The sequence below is a fragment of the Sesamum indicum genome, linkage group LG6 (assembly GCF_026168435.1).
Source record: "Sesamum indicum cultivar Baizhima isolate 11 linkage group LG6, ASM2616843v1, whole genome shotgun sequence".
NCBI classification, from domain to species: domain Eukaryota; kingdom Viridiplantae; phylum Streptophyta; class Magnoliopsida; order Lamiales; family Pedaliaceae; genus Sesamum; species Sesamum indicum.
The window spans coordinates 7,441,965-7,462,003 of NC_142662.1; the positions used below are offsets into that span (position 1 = coordinate 7,441,965).

Genomic DNA, 20,039 nt, shown 5'->3' on the forward strand with positions numbered 1-20,039 from the left:
AACATAGTAAGAATCTGAACTCACCAACACATGAATCGGATCCCAATCCTACCGACTGTTTCCTTCATAAACATATTAGATTCTTCATCTAGGCAAGTTTCTTATTTTGATTGATGTGATATAGCGATTTTTATAAGATTGAAGTACTTTCTCTAACGAGTTATTGTTTTTTCTATCTTCATCCTAAGTTTTTCGTTTGAGCATTAATAATATAGACAAACATTCTACATTAATTACAAATGAGATGTTTAAACAATTTATAAAGTTTAATGCCTTTTCTTCTTAAAGAAGCACTTTTGTAAAATAAAATCATAAGATTCGTACATAATCGAAGTACTTTTGAAAAATAAAATCATAAGATTCGTACGTAATCAAAATGGACAGTATCTTGAATAATGGGATATCAACTAAATCGTAAATCATGTTAATTCTTAAAACCCACAAACAGTTCTATGCCTCTACTACGTTGATGGGCTTTTACTATTACTTCGTTTCATGGCAATCTTTGTCAAATCCAAGTTCCAGAGATGTTGATCAGGCTTAGTCATAGTGCAGTGCCAACCCACAAACCTGTCCGAAAACCAGCCCAACAAATACAAGGTTGCCTGACGGACTTGCACCCCCCCCCCCCCCCCAATTCCACATGTTCAAAATGTACATTTTTCCTCAACTTTTGATTCATCATTTACCAAATGTTGCTGACTTAGAAGTCACGCGTTTATCAGGACAAACATACTTTGTAATCAGGGAAAGTGAAGCTGTACGACAATGGAAGAAGTGTAATCAGCGGACTTGAATTCCTTAACTAAAATACAACACCATTTCTTGAGAGCTACACTAAACCTTTTACATGAACATGATCTTCAGAACAAAAAATGGCCATGTTGGAGGAGACCATCATCAGTTCACCATCTAACAACAACAGAAACAAGCAGGGATGGGCAATTCAAAGGAAAGAATAAAAGAACCATAAACAAAAATACTCATCTATTTGCTCAAATACTCAGGTTTTAGTTATGCCCATACTGCTAGTGAAGACATCAGCGCTGCCCCTAAGAACAAAGCGAAATATGACACCACTTGCAGCCTCAAATTGCAGCTCATTCTCTTACTCAAGAAATCCGCTGCTATTAAATCCACTAGCGCCATGTACACCAGAATTCCGGCAGATATCGAGTCGAATATGCCTTCTATTATTAGCGCTCTTGGGCTATCAGCATTGTAAATTGAAGAAACACCAATCCCAACAGAGATCCCGATGGGGGTTGTTAATGCGAAAAAGCATGCCATCAGGGTCGAATGAAGGTTCCTAAACTGGGCCTGTGAGATGCAGCCTCCAAGAGCAAAACCTTCAAAGAACTGATGGAATGATAGTGCTCCGATCAAGGGTCTTATTGTGCATGGGCTATGTGAGACTCCGAGTGACAATCCTATGATCACTGAGTGTGAAACTATCCCAAGTTCCAGAACCTGTAAAAACAGAGTCGGTACTATAAATCAGCTCTTTTGGTGATGCTTAGTGATGGAATATATGAACAACAATAATTAGACCATTTAAGGACCCGACATGAGTCAGAGACATTTTAACCAATCAGCTGAGAGATGAGACTGACAGAACAAATTTCAAAATTAGTCATCCTTTTCCTTCGGCGCAGTCCCATTTTCCTCCTGGTTACCATCATTTATGGGTGATTCCATAAGCTTTAAACTAGAAAGCTATGCAGAAAATCCATACTGATGTTATACATATATGGCCTATTCCAGCACATTCGTCCCACTGTCCTATCTATGGATTACAAATATGATTCAGATTATAACAATGAGTGGAAAAACAAAGAAAGCCTTTGTCACTGAAGGACCAGAAACCAAATTAGAAATGTACGTGACAAAGCTATTTGAGATATGGTAAGAGGCACACTGCTGATAAAGAAAATAATAAAATCAATTAAATATGTTCACTTATGAAAAAGGAATGCAACAAAACAATTTGCCCGTGCGCAATTACAAATACACAATCTAATCATCTATTGATTTTGCTTATAGAACTATCTGCTAGCAGAAGTTGCGCAAGAAATCACAACCAAGATAACAAGTTCAGTTTCTTAGTTGTAGTAAAAGATTTATCTTTGAGTCATTCATCAAAACCTAAAAATTTGAACTCATCCACATATGTGCATCTGCCCATATATGTGAATGATGATAGCTTAAATATTCAGAGTGAATTTACTGAATATCCCACTTTCAAATCATTCCACAAAGAAAACTATGCAATTTTTCTTAATTATCTATATCTTCAGATTGATTTAGCTTGCAGTATATTTTCTTTTTCCAGCGACAGTAAAATGGAATAGATATGAACATGCCTGTGAAACGACAATGTGCCTGACACCGCTTTCCTCATCCCCACCGCCAATCCCATGCGAGTGTGAGTGACCGTAGGAATCCTCTCTCGGATGGCCTTGACATGCCCCCTGTTCTTGTGAGTGACTGTGTCTATGGTGTGCTGCATGCGCATGCATCCCAACGATGTGCATTGCACCCCCTTCCTCTTCTCCAAACACTTTTCCGCTATAACCCCTCGTTTCAACTGGAACTATCCCTGATTCAGACACTACGTCCGATGGACCTGCCTGAACAATTTGGTTTTGTTTCTCCTGTTTCCTCTCATAATATTGCGTCCCAACAAAGTCAGCCAGCAATGTGGCCAATGCAGCCATCATTGCAATAAACCCAGAAAAGGGGAACTTTGACCATGGATGCTTTGGCAGACAAGAGTCAGTTAATGCTGATGTGGCATCTGGTAACATGTGGACAAAGCCAGTGGCAAGAATGACACCAGCAGCAAAGGCTTTGGCAGTAACAAAGAGGTTGGAATCGGTCCGTAGGAAGCGGCGCTTCTTGCCAACTAATGGAATAGCCACACCACAAACTCCAGCAATGAGGATTGCAGCAATTGCAATCAGTTTAAGTATGAGAGCATAAGAGTCATCCCGACATCCTTCAATCTCTTCATCATGGGCACTACATGTGATGTTTGACATGGATTCAGAGATATTCTCTATAAACGAGTCTGTTATGACCACCAACACCAGGACAACCAGTTAGTCTTATAAGTTCTCCAGTTATTTGAAGGTTACTGCATGAATCATATACAAAATAGACTTGTCTACACAAGAAACAAAAAAATTCCACCACACAGAAATCAACTGAATCCAGCATTGACTTGGGTTTGAAAACAATGTTAAAGTAAAGCAACCACAAGAGTTCCGTATACTCTTAACAAGATGGTGACAGATGCTTAAAGGGCTCTCAATGACAATCCGGGAAACAAGAAGCAGTTAGCAAAACAAGACTTCTAGAGGCAAAGAAGCCCGGATATTGATGCACGACATTCCCTAAAGACCAATGACAAACAAAATTTTTAGCCAAAAAACGAATACCAATAATGAAAATTAGCCGGATGCATGACGAACACACATGAGCTTTTAACATAATTCCAATTGGTAGGACAGAAAAAGACGAGACACAGGAAATTCACAAACTAAACCTTTCCTGCAATTCAGAAACTGATCTCAAGTCTATAAGACACTCCAAAACCAAATATTATGATATACATTCCACAAATGTAAAAAGAAATAAATTCAAGCGAAAATTAGAACTTCGGACCTAATAATGGAAACTGAAACAAAAAATTATAGAAATCACTTAACAAAAGTGCAATTCATCCATTAGGCAAAAAAAAAAAAGGAAACTCCATGTCCTACAGGAGCACATTTTCACATATGCGTGCAAATACTTTCTAACAGTAACAAACTAAAAATTCAAAACCCGCAATCAAAATTCAATCTTTCCCATAATTCCTCAATTCAAAGGCAAAATAATCAAAAGGGCTGCCACCAATTTACCAGAATAAACCCGAATTCTCTCTCCAAATCTCCCCGACCAAAGAACGGGCAACAGATCCTGCACCACAATTCAGAAATCAAGACTTGAAACAACTACAGAAAAACGGATGAAAATAACTATGAATAGAGAAAAAGGGAAACCAGTCTCGATTGTAACGGAAAAGAGAAAACAAGAGAACCTCTAGAAATGACATGGGCAGCAGGTGAAATCCCTTGTTTTATTTTCCCTTGCTTTGGACGCTTCTATCCAATTCTGCAAAACTCTCAAAGCAAACTACGCGAATCTCTATACACAAGGATATGTGTGAGGAGCGGCATGCATACACATATATAATAAAGAAGAATCAAACAAGAGAGCTGACGAGTTCCGAATGCATGACATGGGATGATGATTTTTGTCAAAAGTGAAGGAATATAGGCACACATATAAGCAGAGATGATGTATACATACAAAACTGTAGATATAGAGAGAGAAAGGAAGAGATGTCGACATTCTTGTAGAGGGAAGAGAGATGGAAAGATGAGAGTTGGGTTGCGTTTGTAAGAGAAACAACTCCATTGTGTCGACACCTTCTTGTAATACCTTATATTTATTTTTCCGGGCAGACTTTTTTTGCACCCATGTGAACATTCATCAAATCTTGTCCTTTTTTCTCCCAAATTTTTATTATTATTATTATAATAAATATTACATAACCATTTTTATTACATAATCTTAGACTAACAGAAATTCTTTAAAACTGTTTGTTTTATGAATTTTCTTCATTTTAATAAAAGGAAACAACATTAACAATAACAAGAAATGTGATGAGCGTAATAAAAGCAATTAAACACAAATATTTTTCCTTTTACACATATATTCCATTTACAATTACACTAATGAGAGGATCTATTTTGTGACGGCAAATCTTAGTTCAAATTAAATTCAATAAAATGGACAGTGATTGTTTATACATATTGTTATATTTATTATATAATTAATTAAATCCACAATATAAGAAAAAAAAAAGTGATAGAAAATAAATTTTTATAGATGTAAGAACGAACCATACATCGATATTCCAAAATAATAAAGAAAAAAAATTAATCATGTAATAAATACAGATAAAGTTTGTACATATGCACAACTTTTCTCTATTCTTTAGCCTCACGAAATTTTATTTCAGCCATCTTATTAGTCAAAAACCCATAACATGTAACAATCGAAGAATTAATGAAGTGGGCAACACATAACAATAAGTATGTGGTGAGCATTTATATTTCTTACGCTCGAAAATTCATTAATTTAGGTAAGGAGTCCATTTTCATGCCTTCATTTGGAGAAGAACATAAATATATATATATATATATTTGATAATTCTTTTAAGACAAATTAAGTATATTCGGTCAATATAGACTTCGCTTAAAATATATATATATATTTATGTGAGATTATACATACCTTATTTAAAATATGACTAAAAATTAATTTTATATTTAAATTAGGAATCATTATATACATTTCGGACTTTCTATTTGTCCATGTCTTTTGAAAAATTATATATACATTCATCTGAAAAGTCAGTATCATTTATACAAATCACTCATATTTTTTTAACAAAAAATATACATACATCGCACAAAATGTCGTAACATTACACAAACTGCATTGTTTTTTGTTGTTGTCGGATATGAATGAGATATATAGAAGAAGAAGTAGTGTTGATAAATATTGGTGAGGGGGCAGCAACTACTGAAAATGACACTAATAAACAAGACGTGATCGGTGAGCCACATTCCGATGAAGTCTGTAATAAAATCACATAATTGACTTTTATTTTTCTTATTGCAAAATTAATGTCAACACTGTGTCTGAAAATGGTGGGTGCGGACATAATATCACTCAATTCAGCTGCCTGCCTGTTTATTCGTCATTCAAAATTACTCACTAAACATGCTTAATAGCTCTATTATTGTAATGATATCTGCACCACATACAATAATTATACATCTCTTCTCACTATGAAGTACTACTGTTTGGGTGAATTTAAAATTTTTTTAACATATTTTGCAAGATATTACAAAATATTTGATAATTTTTTTAACAAAAGCTTTTAAAATAAGATGTCGGGGGTTTATAAGTTGTTTAAAGAAAAATAAAGAATTGCTAGTTTTTTGGTAAGTTCTTAACAAGTTATAAAATTGAAAATCTTACAAACTGTATGACTTTATAAAATATTTGAAGTAAGGTCGGCCGAATAGTATTTTTGAAATAAGTTTGGAGTGTGGGGCATGAATGGGTCCGTGGGTGTTGATCAGGTCAAATTTTTAGAAAGCCCAGCCCAAAATGATATATGGCTCCTCTTGTAACAGCCCATTAGGAAAATGTAGATTCAATGGGCCAAGCCCACAGATCTATAGGCCTAATGCTCGGAAAAATTGTGTCTAATATAGTTACAGACCCAAGTATACTACGAGGCATACTAAGGTAAAAGGGCCCAAATCCATGTTTGGTGCCTATTATTTTAAGGGGTAAATTACAATGACCTCTCCTGAAACTTGTCATAATTACGAATATCTTCTCGTTATTTAAAAAATTATCAATACCTTTCTAATTTTAACGGCTATCTAACAATTAGCCCAATCTATTAGGTTTCCATCCATTTTTTGCGACGAATTGACTAAAATACACTTGTGGTTAAAAATTATAATTTTATTTATTTTTTAATTTTTTTATGGTCTAAGTAGATGATTTTTTTTATAATTTTTAAAATTTTTTCATCCATCCATTCAATATTTTATATATTTTTTTATTTTTTAAAGAAAATAAAAATATAGTAAGGGCAAAGTTGATAATTTCATACCTCCATCCAAGGATTATATAGTTTCATCAAACATCAACGAGGTATTTGTAGTCTTTCAAACATTGAGAGAGTATTCATAATTATGACAAACCCCAAGAGAGATCGTTGTAATTTACCTTTATTTTTAAATAGAAGACAAAAAGCAAAGAAAAGGACTAGCAAGAAACTGACATCAGCCTTTATTTATTTTTATTTTGGTACTTGAATTTTATTATTAATATCATTTTGGTATTGAATAATTACAAATTATACTATGGTACTTGAGTTTTACCATTAATATTACTTTAATACCTAAGTGATGTTTTTCAAATATATTTTCTATTTTTTATATGATGCGTTCAAAAATAATACGTGTCCAATTGATATGGATTATGCTCAAAGTTTAGGCTGAAGCTAATGTAAATCCTGAAGGGGGGATCTGCAAAAAAGGCGCTAGTACTCCGATGCCCAAGTTCGTATTGAATTTAAGATGGAGTAAAGCCAAAAAGCAAATAAATGTAATTGTTCTTGCGATATGCCGAATAAAGTCAGTAAAAAATGCAAGAACATATGATAATATACTTGTAAAGTGCTTAGAAAATGCTTAAAGAGTGAGAGAGATGATTTAGATAGTAAGAGGGTGTGAGAGATTTTAGAAGGTCTCATTAAGGTGTTTGGAAGTGCCCCTCAGTATGAAAGAGTAAATCTATATTTATAGGAGAATGTCCTCTTCCAATAGGGCCGTGCACGTTTCCTCCACTTTTAGGAAAAGTGGATGAAGGTCATTTCGGATAAGTCATAATTTGATATGATCTTTTGTTAGAAATGCTTTTGAATCCTCATCTTCAACTTTGGGGGACTCTTCATCAGTGAGGACTCATAACTACTAGGGACTCCAAGTTGCCAAGGAGTCCAGGGCTTTGAGGTCATCTTTCTCGTCTGTAAGGAGTCCTAACCGTCAGGGAGTCTTTCATTACTTATTTTGTTTTGAGAGACCCCTCATCTGTGAGGAGTCTCAGCCGCTAGAGGGTGTCCTCCTAGGGCTGATGTGGCCCAATATGGTTGTTGACGATATGCCAAGTAGGAAAATGGGTTATCACATGTGTGGGTCTTTTGGGCTAAATATTTGTCAAACTTTGATCATGGTCCAAGTAGGGGGTGCCTTTAGCCTCCTCTTTTTCTCAATCTATTTTCTGCAGGGGCACCCGCCAAGGCCTCGTTTCAAGTCCTTTTCGGCCTGTTAGGATGTTACGGTCCTCTTGTTTCTTTTTTTTTTTTTTTTATTTGTGCCTCTTTGAGCCAACCTTTTTTTATGCACATCAAATACGATTTTAAATTTTACTTTAATATAATTAAATATTAAATTACGAGTTATCTTATAAATATTTATAAATAAAGATAGTGAAAAGCCATAAAAATAAAATCATTATCATGTAAAATAATCGAACATAAAACTAATCTCGTGAGGTCCAAATAAAGAGAAAATATATTGATTGAAAATATAATTATTTACGTTTTAGTATTTCAATATAAACTAGTCATTATATAAAATGATGATGCAAAAAACTAAATGAAAACATCAATTAAGAGTGATATGAATGATAAAACTCGAATATTAATTAAGTTATTAATAATTAGTTAATTACTAATACGCTATTAATGACAAAATTTGAATATCAGAATAAATGGACCACTACTTGTCTTTTGTCCATTTCTTCACAAAATCTCCTGCTCTTTCATACTCAAAACATTTCACTGATAAGCAACACAAGAAAGAGTGAGTTCACTCCAACGTTCGAATCCACACACAAAATATTTTATAAGGGATGATTACATTTATAATCTCAAACTTATAATTTATTTACACAAATTACTTTATATTTTAAATAATTATATGCATATTAATCAGTAATGTTGACATATATTTTTTTATAAAATTACGTATACATCTCCATAAACACAATTGTCATAGGGTTTGCAGTTAGCGTTAGGTGGCGCATCCCTCTTTTCACTCATCGCCGCAATAATTATAATTTCCCATTTAAGGGTAAAAGATATTATATAGGTGCAATAAGTGTTGCAATATTGAACTGCAACTCTCCTATAAATAAAAGTTGGTTCGGAGTTAATTTGGATGGCTTCCCATTGTTTTCTACATATATACTATGCTCCCATTTCTTCTAACTTTGGATACAAATTTAGATGCCCCCCCCCCCCCCCTTTTTTTTTCTTTACTCTTTTAAAAATTTTATTCACACTTTCTACTTTAAAATACAAACTTATAATCTAAAATATAACTATGGACGATGTTAATTCATTTTTTTTGAGTTGTACAATTTGAGGTCAATTATAAGTTCAAAAATACTTGAATTATCATCCTAAGTCGATACATGCTCTCTGTATGAATCCATGAATACTCAAATTTATGCGGGAAGATAAGATTTAAATTGGTGTGATCGTCGTGCATCTTGATTTATTTTATAATTAAAAGAAATTATGTTCATAAACTTGAGGTAACCTGGCATCAGCAAATATTGTTAGTCATCAAAACATAATTACATTACGTCATGAGTTTGTTGCATAACATATCATTTTCAGCTAGCTATAAATGCCGTTTGGCTGTTTTTTCAATTAATTCTTACTGAGGAAGAAAAAGAAATCATAATGGGGTGAGCAAGTTAAGAATATTTGCCTAATTACTTGTTTAGCATTATAGATTCTTGAAGTTTTACTAGGAATATGTAAACTGATCATGGCTCAAACACTATTAATATCTGATCGGAAACATATTAATCATAAATTATAACGACAAGTGTAATATATTTATTATGTGATTGGTGTTCGATTTAAGAAAAATCGTATATTACACATAAATATTATAATTGATTTGATTGGATGAAATTTAATTTGGATAAAATTTTAAATAATGAAGTGATAAATCGTGCAAGACAGAATAGAATAAATTTGTGTGGGGAGTGACATTTGATTTAAAGAATAGTAGAAGTGATAAATATATGGTGTGGGCATGAATTTAATTAGTTTGTTTTGTTTTGTAACTTACACCGCCCACGTGTCGGCGCTCGCCCTAGATTACAACGAGATGTGCACCTCATAATCAGAGATCACACACACATACATGCATACACAATATACACATACATACAAAACCAGCCCATCTGCGGACAAAACCTACCTATACGTCTAGAGAGAGAGAGAGAGTGTGTTTTGGTGATGAGGAGGTGGAACCATTCTTAGTTGTTCTTACAGCACTGTTTTTTCTTTTCTCTACCCATTAATTCCCTTCTCATCTTTCTGCAAAACTAAAACACTTTCTTTATCCTCACTTCTTCACTTAATATTTGTTTAATCTCCAAAGAAAGCATCTCCCTTTTCAACAAATCATACTAATTCTTATCTGCTCTCCTCCTTTTTCCTTCTCACTTGTTCATCATTGTTTTCAGTTTTCACACACACACACACACATTCTCTCTCTCTCTAATTTCTTTCCTTCCAAACAAATCTCACCTCTCCCAACATTCTTGAAAATGACTGACAGAGTATACCCATCAACCAAGCCAAATGGCACCTCCCATCCCGCCCCCACCCCCACCGTCAACCCTCCCCCGGCCAAAGCCCACGGCCTCTACAACCCCACTCGCCACCCTTACCGCCCCACGCCCACATCCCGCCAGCGCCACCGCCACAAGCACCGTCAGTTCAGTTGCCGCCGCTGCTTCTGCCTCACCTGCTTCTGGTCCATCCTCATCCTAATCGCCATCCTCCTCCTAGCCGCCATCGCCGCCGCCGCCTTGTACGTGCTGTACCGCCCCCATCGCCCTCTATTCTCCGTCACCTCCCTCAGAATCTCGACTTTCAACCTAACCACCACCCCCTCCGACGACTCCACCCACCTCACCACCAAAATCAACATCACTCTCTCCGCAAAGAACCCAAACAAGAAGATCATATTCCTCTACGATCCCATGTCCATCACCGTACTCTCCAACTCAGTACATTTATCAAACGGTTCCTTCGCCAACTTCACAAATTCACCAGACAACATTTCCATAATCCACACTTCAATGGGGCTCAACTCTCAGGTACTGGATGCTGACTCCCTCAACTCCCTCAAGTCGGATCTGAAGCGGAAAAACGGGTTGCCCATGGAAATCGTAATGGATACAATGGTAGGGGTGAAGATGGAAAAGCTGAAGATGAAGAAGATTGGGATCAGAGTGAAGTGTGATGGGATTCATGGGTTGGTTCCCAAGCCTAAAACTCTAACTCCAGCACTGGCCAACACTTCCAATGCAAAGTGTAAGGTTGATCTCAGAATCAAGATCTTCAAATGGACATTCTAATTCTCCATTTTCATTTATTAATTTCTTGTTATTAATTGCCGCTATGATTAATTATTATTATTATACCACTTCTTTTCCTAGCAATTTTTGTTAGTAGGTGAGACCCTGAATCTTGGGAAGGTGAAGAAATTAAGTGTGGGGGTGTGTTTTGTTTATCATAAAATGACAAGTAAAAAAAGATGAATTTAAGTGTTGTGTAATTGATCTTTGTTGATGAAAACGCAATGCAAAATGTGAAGGATTTCATGCGCTTTTTGTGTCTCTTGTTTTCAATTTAAAAAGGAGTATTACAATTTGCGTCTTGTCATTTTTCGGCTGCCCAACGGTAAGTACACCGCAATCCCTATCATCAATCATCAATCATCAAACACACTCTCTCTCATACCTCCAAAATACTCCCAATTATATCAATTAAGTCCCTTCTTTCATTTTGATTTGAAGGCGGCCCATAAATAAATCAGATTACATTTTAATTATTTTAATACTTGATGGATTGATAAAAGTTTATTTGAATTTGATTGGTTAAATTCAACAAATTAAATAAAATATTTCTTTTTTCAAAAATTTTCGAACGCAATTCAAACTCAATCCAATGAGATTAACAATCAATTTAACCTAAATTCAAATATAATTTTTGAAAAATTAAAATTATTTATAGTGCTGGTGGATATATTTTTAGTGTTTTAATATTTAAATGTAGTTAATGAATCACTGAATTGAAGATGCTTTAATGAATTAATCATATAAAAAATACAAATTTCTCTTGAGCATAATAATTCATAAAAAAAGAAAACAGAATAAATTCAAAGGGATGGTTTTCTTTTTTCTAAAAATAAAAAGTTTGAAAAGGAAGGAGTGGGGTGGAAAATATGGAAGTGGAATTCGGGTTCACGTGGGTGTCTGGTTTTCTAGATCTGGTTTATTGGACCTGACGACAGGCAGTTGGAATATGTCGGCTTGGTTTCACTTTATTTCTTTTTATTTTATTTTAACCCCCTAAAATGTAATACCTTTCAAGTTTTACCCCTTTTTTCTTTTAATCGTTCGTGCGTGGGTTGTTTAACTTTGAGCCCACGTGAAGGATAATAATACATTGCCTAATTGTTTCATTTATTATAAAAATTAATTTACATCTCCGGATGGACATCTTTTGTTATAATTGTGACTCTCACCATTTATTTAAATTCATTTACTTCAAATTAATTTTCTCACATGCAAATATTTCGATCATATATGTAACATTGGTATAACAAATATGTAAACATAAAAAATATTAAAAGACAAAATATTCAATTAGGTCAACCTATTCTGAATGGGCCAATAAACCACCAATTGGTTATCCTTCTACCCCAGAAAGTGGTAGGACTTATAGAGCCAGCCCATCTAACTTTTAATGGCCCACGAATAATAAAAAAACAAAAAAAGTGAATGTTCAATTAGGGCTAGCTCATTCGGCTTTAGTGGATCATGATAGCACCAGCCTGTTATCCTTCCACTGCAGAGAGCGAGAGGTTTTCGTTGCTCTGTGAAGCCAGCCTGACCGCAGTACCCTCCCACTTTAAGAATCCCGAAGCCCATGCTTTCGCTTGGACCACAGGGCCCAACTCCCCGCTTGGAACGGGCAAACTAGAAGTCAGCCACCAACGATCCAGCCAATTAATCTAGCCCAACGTCCAAACACCTTGGAGCCCCCACTTGGGTTACAGGCTTGAGTTACCAAGCCCGGCGAGCAAACAATGCTGTTTCTGAATTCATTAATTGTTACTTAATCTTGTATTATTTTGATGTGGGAGCGTATTAGAGAATGAAAAGAATACAACTATGAGAAAAGAAGTAGAATTATTCTGTCAGACCGCAGTGAAAAGAGACTTTAATCCTCAATCAAAAGACAGAAATGGAAACAGCTTTAAATTTCTTGATTTGCATGGTGACAGACCGTCTAGCGTTTGCTATTACAAAAGGTCATTTGTAGTCAAGAGCTAACAAGGTAGCTTGCAGTATCCTTAGGATGGTTGAGGCAGAACGTCATCTCTGAATCCTGTCTTGGAAAGGTGCAGTACTTGGCTACTCGATCCTTCATGTAATAACACGCTTCCAACATCAACAGGCTGCTTGCATATGGTATTCTGTGTCTGAATGGAATCACAAGTGTTGGAGTTGGGCGTCTCATCATTCTGCAGTACTTGAGACTTACAAAACGCCAGCTTTTTCAATACAAGTTCTAGTTCCGAGCAACAGAAATGTAATCTTTTTCCCATCGTGCGAATCAAGCTTTGACAACCCCCCACGGGATATACCGCCCGCATGTTGGCTTCAAAAATAAGAGATCTGATGGCGTTTTGCCTCTGGTGATGGGGCACCGTTTTCAGGGTTTTGAGAATGTAACCCCCTCGAAAGAGCCTGTGGGCGTTCAGAACTTCATGCTTCCTATCTACACAAAAACGAAAAGCCATCGGGCAACATATCCTCTTCGGCAACTTGCAGACTAAGCATGCATCGTCGGGGGCACCGTCGGAAACTTGGGGTGTGGTGAAAGAGAGATCAGTATTCCGCAGTTTTCTTGTAGTACTATCATGGTTGTTATTAGGTAAAATCATACTTGGTGGTGCTTTCTTGATGTAATTATGACAAAAACCTTCCAGAAAAAAGAATTATGATTTTGTTAGGTAGTAATCCAAGAAATGCAAGAAAGAACTCATGCTTGTAGTAGTTGAATTTCAAGAACCGTTAAGTAATGAACCGAAACCTTCGACCAAGAAAAGACAAACAGAATGACAGTCCCTGCAATTCAAGAATATACAAGAAACCGTGTTTGGGAAGAAAGCAGATCCCATAACCAAGATTAAGTTCATAACTTAAGAACCATATTAATTAAAGAAACTTAAACGAACACGTTTGCTTTGAGTTCATGATGAATACCGAAAAACCGAGGCTGAGGGCGGAGGTGGCTGCTTGAGATGATGGATGCTGATGTCGCTGTTGAAGTACAAGTGTATGTGGGCGCCCTCTCGCTTTTCGATTTCTGTTCTTGTTTTTCTATATATTTCATTGGTATGCTTCTTTTTCAGAGTGCTTTTTGATAAATCAAGCGGGTTAATATATATGGGTTTCAGGCTGGGAAGGGCCCAAAGGCAACAAATCGACACTTAAAATGTTTAGAGGAAGCGAGTTTTACATTTAGATGGGAGCATGTTTATTATTTTGATTTTCCTTTCCAAATTGACTAATTAGACCATTTATGATTAATGTTATCAATAATTCCAATTTCTCTCCGAACTAACAACATACAAAAGAAATGATAAAAGTTAATTAGAAGTTAAATTAATAGTATCATATCAGACAATGGCCTTATATGTACTGAGTTTTAAGTACATATATATTTCATTGATATACAATCGCCATGGATTTAAAAATATAATAATGTGATAATAATTTGAAATCATTTAATTTATATTGTTTTCCCAAAGTCGAATATCCCGATCAAACGCACAAATCTTAACCGGCCTGACGTGCTTCCACCGTGGAGAGTGGCAGGTTTCAGTGGATGCCCTCCCCTCCACCATAGGAACAACCAACGTTCAAACACCTTTGAACCCTCACTTGGGTTACAAGCTAATTAAAGTTGCCAAACCACACTAAACTACTGACTATACATTTTCTCTTTTTAGGGGAACTACTGACTATACAATCTGTACACAGAAAAGGATTCTACCTATCCATACAAACAGGCAAAAAATAAAAAGGATATTTACAGTCGCACTGTTTTAAGTTTTCAATAGAAATCACGGACGCATTATCCTTTGAGTCGTTGAGGCTTCTTTCAGTTGTTGTCAGCTTTATGCATCCTATTCACACTGCAAAAGTGTTACAACCTTGTTTAGAACACAACTCATATTAGGGTCAAATCAACCTGGAAAGTTTAATAAACTTGTGCACTGCTTGATTAATAGTCAAGTCAAAATACAACAATTATGTAATTGAACGTGTAGTTTATGTTTAATTTTCTTTGTCAATAAATAACATAATTAGTACCGAAAAAGTAGTAAATCTCAAGAAAAACGAACCTGACCAGGATTCCTTTGATTCTTTGCTCTCGTGTGTCTCAACAGACACATCTGGCTTTGGATCTTCCGTTTCGTTACTTAGTCTAGTAGGCTTATCGTTCAAGAATTGTTCCACCATTTCAACCTTAATTAGTTCTTCATGGCTGCAACCTGCGAATAGCAGGCTTCCGACACCAATAGCCCGCTCGGACTTAGTGTTCTGGACGAAATCATAAATGTTGGAGTTGGGCGTCTCATCATTCAGCAATAGGTTATACTTATAAAAGGCGAGTTTTTTCATTACAAAATCGAGTTCGGAGCTGCATAACAGTAATCTCTCTTCCATATCGCGAATCAAGCGATGGCAACCCCCGACGGGGTCTCTCGCCCGTACATTGGCTTCAAATATAACAGATCTCATGGTGTTGTGCCTCTCGTGCTGGGGCACCCTCTTCAGTATTTTGAGAATGTTACCAACTCCAAAAAGCTTGTGGGCGTTGAGAAATTCCTTCACTCTATCCGCCGGAAAGAAAGGCGCTAGCGGGCAGTCCGGCGCGCATCTCCTCCTCTGGTACTTGCAGGCTGCGCATGCTTGCCCCACGGAGGCGCAGGGGCCATCACAGTTGGAGAGTTGGGGTGTGGTGAGAGGGGGTTGTGCAGGGTCTGGAAGTTTTGTGGAAGCGGTGGGGCTGTTATTGGGTGAGTTCATAGTTGGTGGTGATTCTCATGGAGAAAAAGTCGGCCTGTTTTTTGGGGAGGAAGTGTTTGTCTCTCACATGTACAACTATGTGAGAAGTTGAGGAAGTGAGGGAACTAAGGGAGAGGGAGACGAGGTTGTGCATGTTGATGTAGGGAGAGGAATACGGGTCGTGGGGAGGATTTTGAGTGTGAATTCTCTTCAATATTTGTTAGTTTTCAGAAAATAATGCAACCCCTTCTCTTATTTACAAATAAATAATAAAAGCCCTTCTAAGCAAAATACTAATTAACCTGTTTTATTATTTTGTTTCTGTATTTTAATTTCTTTTTCTTTTTTCCTGTATGTCATGTGCAAACCAACCAACCTAATCAAAATTGTATTGATTACATAATTTTTACCCATATTAATAATTTATTTTATTAATAGATTCGAGTTATATTGAAATTTTAATTTTTTAAGAGATAATTACATTTATACTCCTTACCTATTGTTTATACTAATTTTAATTTTAATTATTTTCTTAATTGAATTTCTATATATAATTGCACTTTTAATAACTACAATATTAAATTATTCAATAAATTTTAAATTAAAAAATTATCACACTTTTATAAATTATTAAAATTAAAAAAATTTATCCTTTATTTTATTTATAATTAAATTTTATTAAAATTAATAAAGTATAATCTAAAATAATTTATTTATTAAAAAAATATTAAATTCTATTTTTAAAAAAATATTTCTTCTTCCCAATCCTATTGCCATGTCCACCCTCAATTCCTACCTGTGCCCTCGTTCATACCGCCCCATTGCGGCTAATGGCCTCGCCCCACTTGTACACATTTTTTCACCTTTCTCCGCCATTGTTTTATATTGTATAAACATATATACATGTGTATAACTTATTACTTTTAATAAAATTTAGTTAAAAATAAATATTTAAAATAATTTATACAAGTGTGATAACTTTTTAATTTGAACTTATAAGTTAGTAATTAATTTATATTAATATATTAATTAAGTAATTTAATATTTAAGTTATTAAGAGGTGAAATTTTATAAATAAATTCAATAAAAAAATAATTTAAATTTAAATTAAAAATTGGTATAAATAATAAAAAAATATATGACGTCATATTAGTCATCCTCATAAAGATAATCCGTGTACCTTTTGATAATTACAAAACAGCCCTGAGATGAGTGGGTAATTACAATTCCAGAATGGAGCAACTTATGTAGCTGGGGCATGACTCATGAGATGAGTGGGTAATTGCTGGCAGTGGGGAGGAGATGTGGTTCCCAGAGTTGGATGGGCCGATCCTAATTCAACAATCACTTTCTTCTAAGTACCACTCTACTTATTCATGCCTGCATTATTTGTACTAATTAGGCTTAACTTTTAAATCAAAGTAATAAAAGGTTGCAATTTGTATATTCAGATGAAGTTGAAATTTAGAATAAGACTGGCATTATATCGCATCAACCCAACTCCCCAGCCCATGCTGGGTAGGTAACAGCTGCTTTTGCCTTTTTATTCTGCTCCACACTTTGTACCTTTACCATACACACATGTGCCTGTAGGCAGTGTGCAATCTCTATATTCTGGGACACCTGAGCTGTAAGTTGGGAGAGTTCCATTTTCTCAAGTTTCACACACATACTCAACCTTTTTGAATCACTTGGTCTGAGAATTTGGATTCAAGTGTGTGCAAAAGACATCAATCTCCTTAATTTGACAAGTATGTAACAGTGACTTGTATCGGTAACTTGGGTGATTTCGTAATTTGCTGCCGTTTCTGAGTAGATAATCTAAAACTTGTGTTAACCAGAATACTGCTACCTTTCCACATCAACCCAATTTTAACTCATCTATGAATTATAAGGATCAGAAACAAACAGGTCCATGATTGAAAAATGCTAGATGACATACATATGGTTTGCTTTTAATGAAATATTACATGTACCAAGACATCCTAATAACAATGGAGAAACAATGCTCAATTGTTGTACCTACACAACATTCAGAAAGCAATATAACCACTGCAAAATTCCACCATTCAACCATGAGTGTTGACTGCTTCCCAGACTAAGTTCTTGGGTATGGGCTTGGTGAAATCCCTGGCCTGGAGGGCGGCATTTCTCAGTGTCCGAATTGTCATGGCGTTGGCCTCCCAGAACGACGCAGAATTGTAAGGCAATCCATGCTTCTTGCAAAGCTCCTTGACCAAGGGGGAGATCTTCCTCAGCTGGCAGCGAGGTAACCGAGGAAACAAATGGTGCTCCACCTGAAACTGCAATCCACCATGAAACCAATCCATCCAAGATGAACACTTTATGTCGAGCGTGCCATCCGTTTGCTTCTCAAACCAATCGTTTCCACGAGGTGGACCGACATAAATGCTAGACGAAAAGTGGTTCAAACAGAACTGAACGTGCTGAATACCAGTGACAGAGAAGCTAGCAACAACAAACATCACTCTTTCACCCCAATTGGGCAAACAAGAAACAAGCAACGGGTACCAGATCCAGAACACCAGCAAACCTAAAAGCTCCTGAACCCTATGGGGCACTTTCCGCTTAGACAAGAGCAAAATGATTGATTGTGCAAACAGATTAATCCTAGCAATACACATGACAGGATAAAATGTCCAGTGCTGATTGCTAACCAAGAACCTAGCAACAGAATCGAAATACATTGTCCGCTCATAAAAGTAAGAAGTCAACGAGTTGAAAAACTTGGAAGATACGGCAAAAAAAGGCATGTGCTGAAGATCAGGATCATAGTCTAGACTATTGCAAGCAATGTGGTGAGCATTGTGGTTCCACTTCCACCACCCAATGCTTATGCCTGCGAGACAATTCCCTGAAAGAATCTGCACAAATCTGTTAAGTTTAGGAGTGAGCATAACCTGATAATGCCCAGAATCATGCCCAATCCAACCACTCTGAATCCAGAGAAACCCCATTAAACAAGCACAAAGCAAATGCAGCCACACGCCCTCACAGCAAACAACACCATAAACACTCAGAGGGAACATCATTGCCATAAAACACATGGAAATGAAAACCCCATGACCTTTCTTCTCAAAAAGGCCCATCTTTGAGAACTCATACACAAGCTTCCTGTAATCTTTGGACACTTCAGATACAGAATAGTCTTTCAAGTAAAACCCATTAAAGAATTTGTCAAGAAACTGCCAGGCGGTGCCCGGATGATAGGCAACAAATGCATCAGTTGCATCTTGACCTGCAAGATTTAAGAGCGGTAACTCACCCCCTGGATGATGGTTCACCCATTCTGAGACGTCATACACTTTCCCCTGGATTGAGATCCAAAGATCCCCACTTTTGTTGTGGGCTTTCAGCTCCTCTGATGTAATGTACCTTTTAGGTTCAGCCATTCTTGATTCAAGGTTTAGAAAAGGTTTCTTGGGAAAATGTAGGAGAAAAGAAGCGAGCGAGAATATAGAGAGATCTGAGACCTTTGCTTATCTCTTCTCCTCTTTCATCTCCTCCAATAAAAAAAAATGAAAAGATCAGATTTTCTTTATAACATTTGAGTGAGTGGAGATAGAGATGTTGATCTCAAATGTGTGTGAAACGAAAGAGCAACAGGCCCACAGGACGGTTTCACAAGGGTGATATTGCTGAATGAGAATGTAATAATGTTAAATCGTGCTGTAATAAAAATCTTGCAGGGTTTTTGGGATTTACCTCTTCCCAATGACCTTTCAATACGGCCATTTACATTATTACATGTTGTAGTCGTATGATTGGACTGTGTCCGTGGCGCGTGAGATTCCTCAGAATTGCTACTGTAATTTTCGGTCCAATAACTGAATAAATTTTATTTTTATTTTTTAATATTAACTGGTTTAAAATCAACTTTTCTCCGTCGAGTAGAGTCAGATTAGATTCTTGGGCTGATCTACTAGACAAATTGTTCGATTTGTTAAGACGAATTTCAAACTAAAATCTTTTGATAGGTGGGTTAGAATTTACTTAAAGTTATAATGGAATTGCAAAACTAAAATTTGAGTAATTAATGCATCTCTTGTCAGATGGGACAGCTGATTTCTGAATGGAACAAGCTGTAAGCATAAAAAATGAAGTGAGGAATTTAACACCTATAAGGTTGTAAGAAATGAAATTGAATATGAGTAGAAAACTCACAAACGAAATGGTAGTGGTAGGTGAGAAATGTGTAA

General features: G+C 36.0%; 4 protein-coding genes and 1 non-coding gene across 6 annotated transcripts; 1 reads left to right on the forward strand and 4 right to left on the reverse strand.

The window, feature by feature from the left end:
* Window positions 1–774: 774 nt before the first annotated feature.
* Window positions 775–4,450, reverse strand: LOC105164670 (zinc transporter 4, chloroplastic). Of its 2 annotated transcripts, none has more exons than XM_011083381.3 (4): window positions 4,085–4,450; window positions 3,906–3,963; window positions 2,364–3,070; window positions 775–1,470 (listed from the first exon to the last, which is right to left on the reverse strand). In XM_011083381.3, exons 1-4 carry the CDS (start codon window positions 4,097–4,099, stop codon window positions 1,015–1,017), a joined length of 1,236 nt encoding a protein of 411 aa, XP_011081683.1. In that variant the 5' UTR covers window positions 4,100–4,450; the 3' UTR covers window positions 775–1,014. The 2 variants fall into 2 exon arrangements, with proteins under 2 accessions (XP_011081683.1, XP_088738365.1); XM_088882239.1 differs by having other exon boundaries at window positions 4,047–4,087.
* A 5,436-nt stretch (window positions 4,451–9,886) lies between these two features.
* On the forward strand, window positions 9,887–11,340 carry LOC105165049 (NDR1/HIN1-like protein 13). The gene has a single exon (XM_011083925.3). It carries the CDS (start codon window positions 10,273–10,275, stop codon window positions 11,086–11,088), a length of 816 nt encoding a protein of 271 aa, XP_011082227.2. The 5' UTR covers window positions 9,887–10,272; the 3' UTR covers window positions 11,089–11,340.
* Window positions 11,341–12,508: 1,168 nt separating this feature from the next.
* On the reverse strand, window positions 12,509–12,815 carry LOC148787682 (signal recognition particle RNA). The gene has a single exon (XR_016066260.1).
* A 1,653-nt stretch (window positions 12,816–14,468) lies between these two features.
* On the reverse strand, window positions 14,469–16,044 carry LOC105165048 (LOB domain-containing protein 28-like). Its single transcript, XM_020695136.2, has 2 exons — window positions 15,153–16,044; window positions 14,469–14,942 (listed from the first exon to the last, which is right to left on the reverse strand). Exons 1-2 carry the CDS (start codon window positions 15,838–15,840, stop codon window positions 14,938–14,940), a joined length of 693 nt encoding a protein of 230 aa, XP_020550795.2. The 5' UTR covers window positions 15,841–16,044; the 3' UTR covers window positions 14,469–14,937.
* A 1,691-nt stretch (window positions 16,045–17,735) lies between these two features.
* On the reverse strand, window positions 17,736–19,478 carry LOC105164669 (acyl-lipid (9-3)-desaturase). Its single transcript, XM_011083379.3, has one exon. It carries the CDS (start codon window positions 19,230–19,232, stop codon window positions 17,889–17,891), a length of 1,344 nt encoding a protein of 447 aa, XP_011081681.1. The 5' UTR covers window positions 19,233–19,478; the 3' UTR covers window positions 17,736–17,888.
* Between the last annotated feature and the right edge of the window lie 561 nt (window positions 19,479–20,039).

Bases quoted from the DNA above. Each gene is read 5' to 3' on its own strand.
- LOC105165048 (XM_020695136.2), bottom strand. From the start codon at position 15,840: ATGAACTCACCCAATAACAGCCCCACCGCTTCCACAAAACTTCCAGAC.
- LOC105165049 (XM_011083925.3), top strand. From the start codon at position 10,273: ATGACTGACAGAGTATACCCATCAACCAAGCCAAATGGCACCTCCCAT.
- LOC105164670 (XM_011083381.3), bottom strand. The intron at 3,071-3,905 runs GTAAATTGGTGG...TGGTCATAACAG, and splicing joins GAGAATTCGGGTTTATTCTG to ACTCGTTTATAGAGAATATC. The intron at 1,471-2,363 runs GCATGTTCATAT...CTGTTTTTACAG, and splicing joins GGCACATTGTCGTTTCACAG to GTTCTGGAACTTGGGATAGT.
- LOC105164669 (XM_011083379.3), bottom strand. From the start codon at position 19,232: ATGGCTGAACCTAAAAGGTACATTACATCAGAGGAGCTGAAAGCCCAC.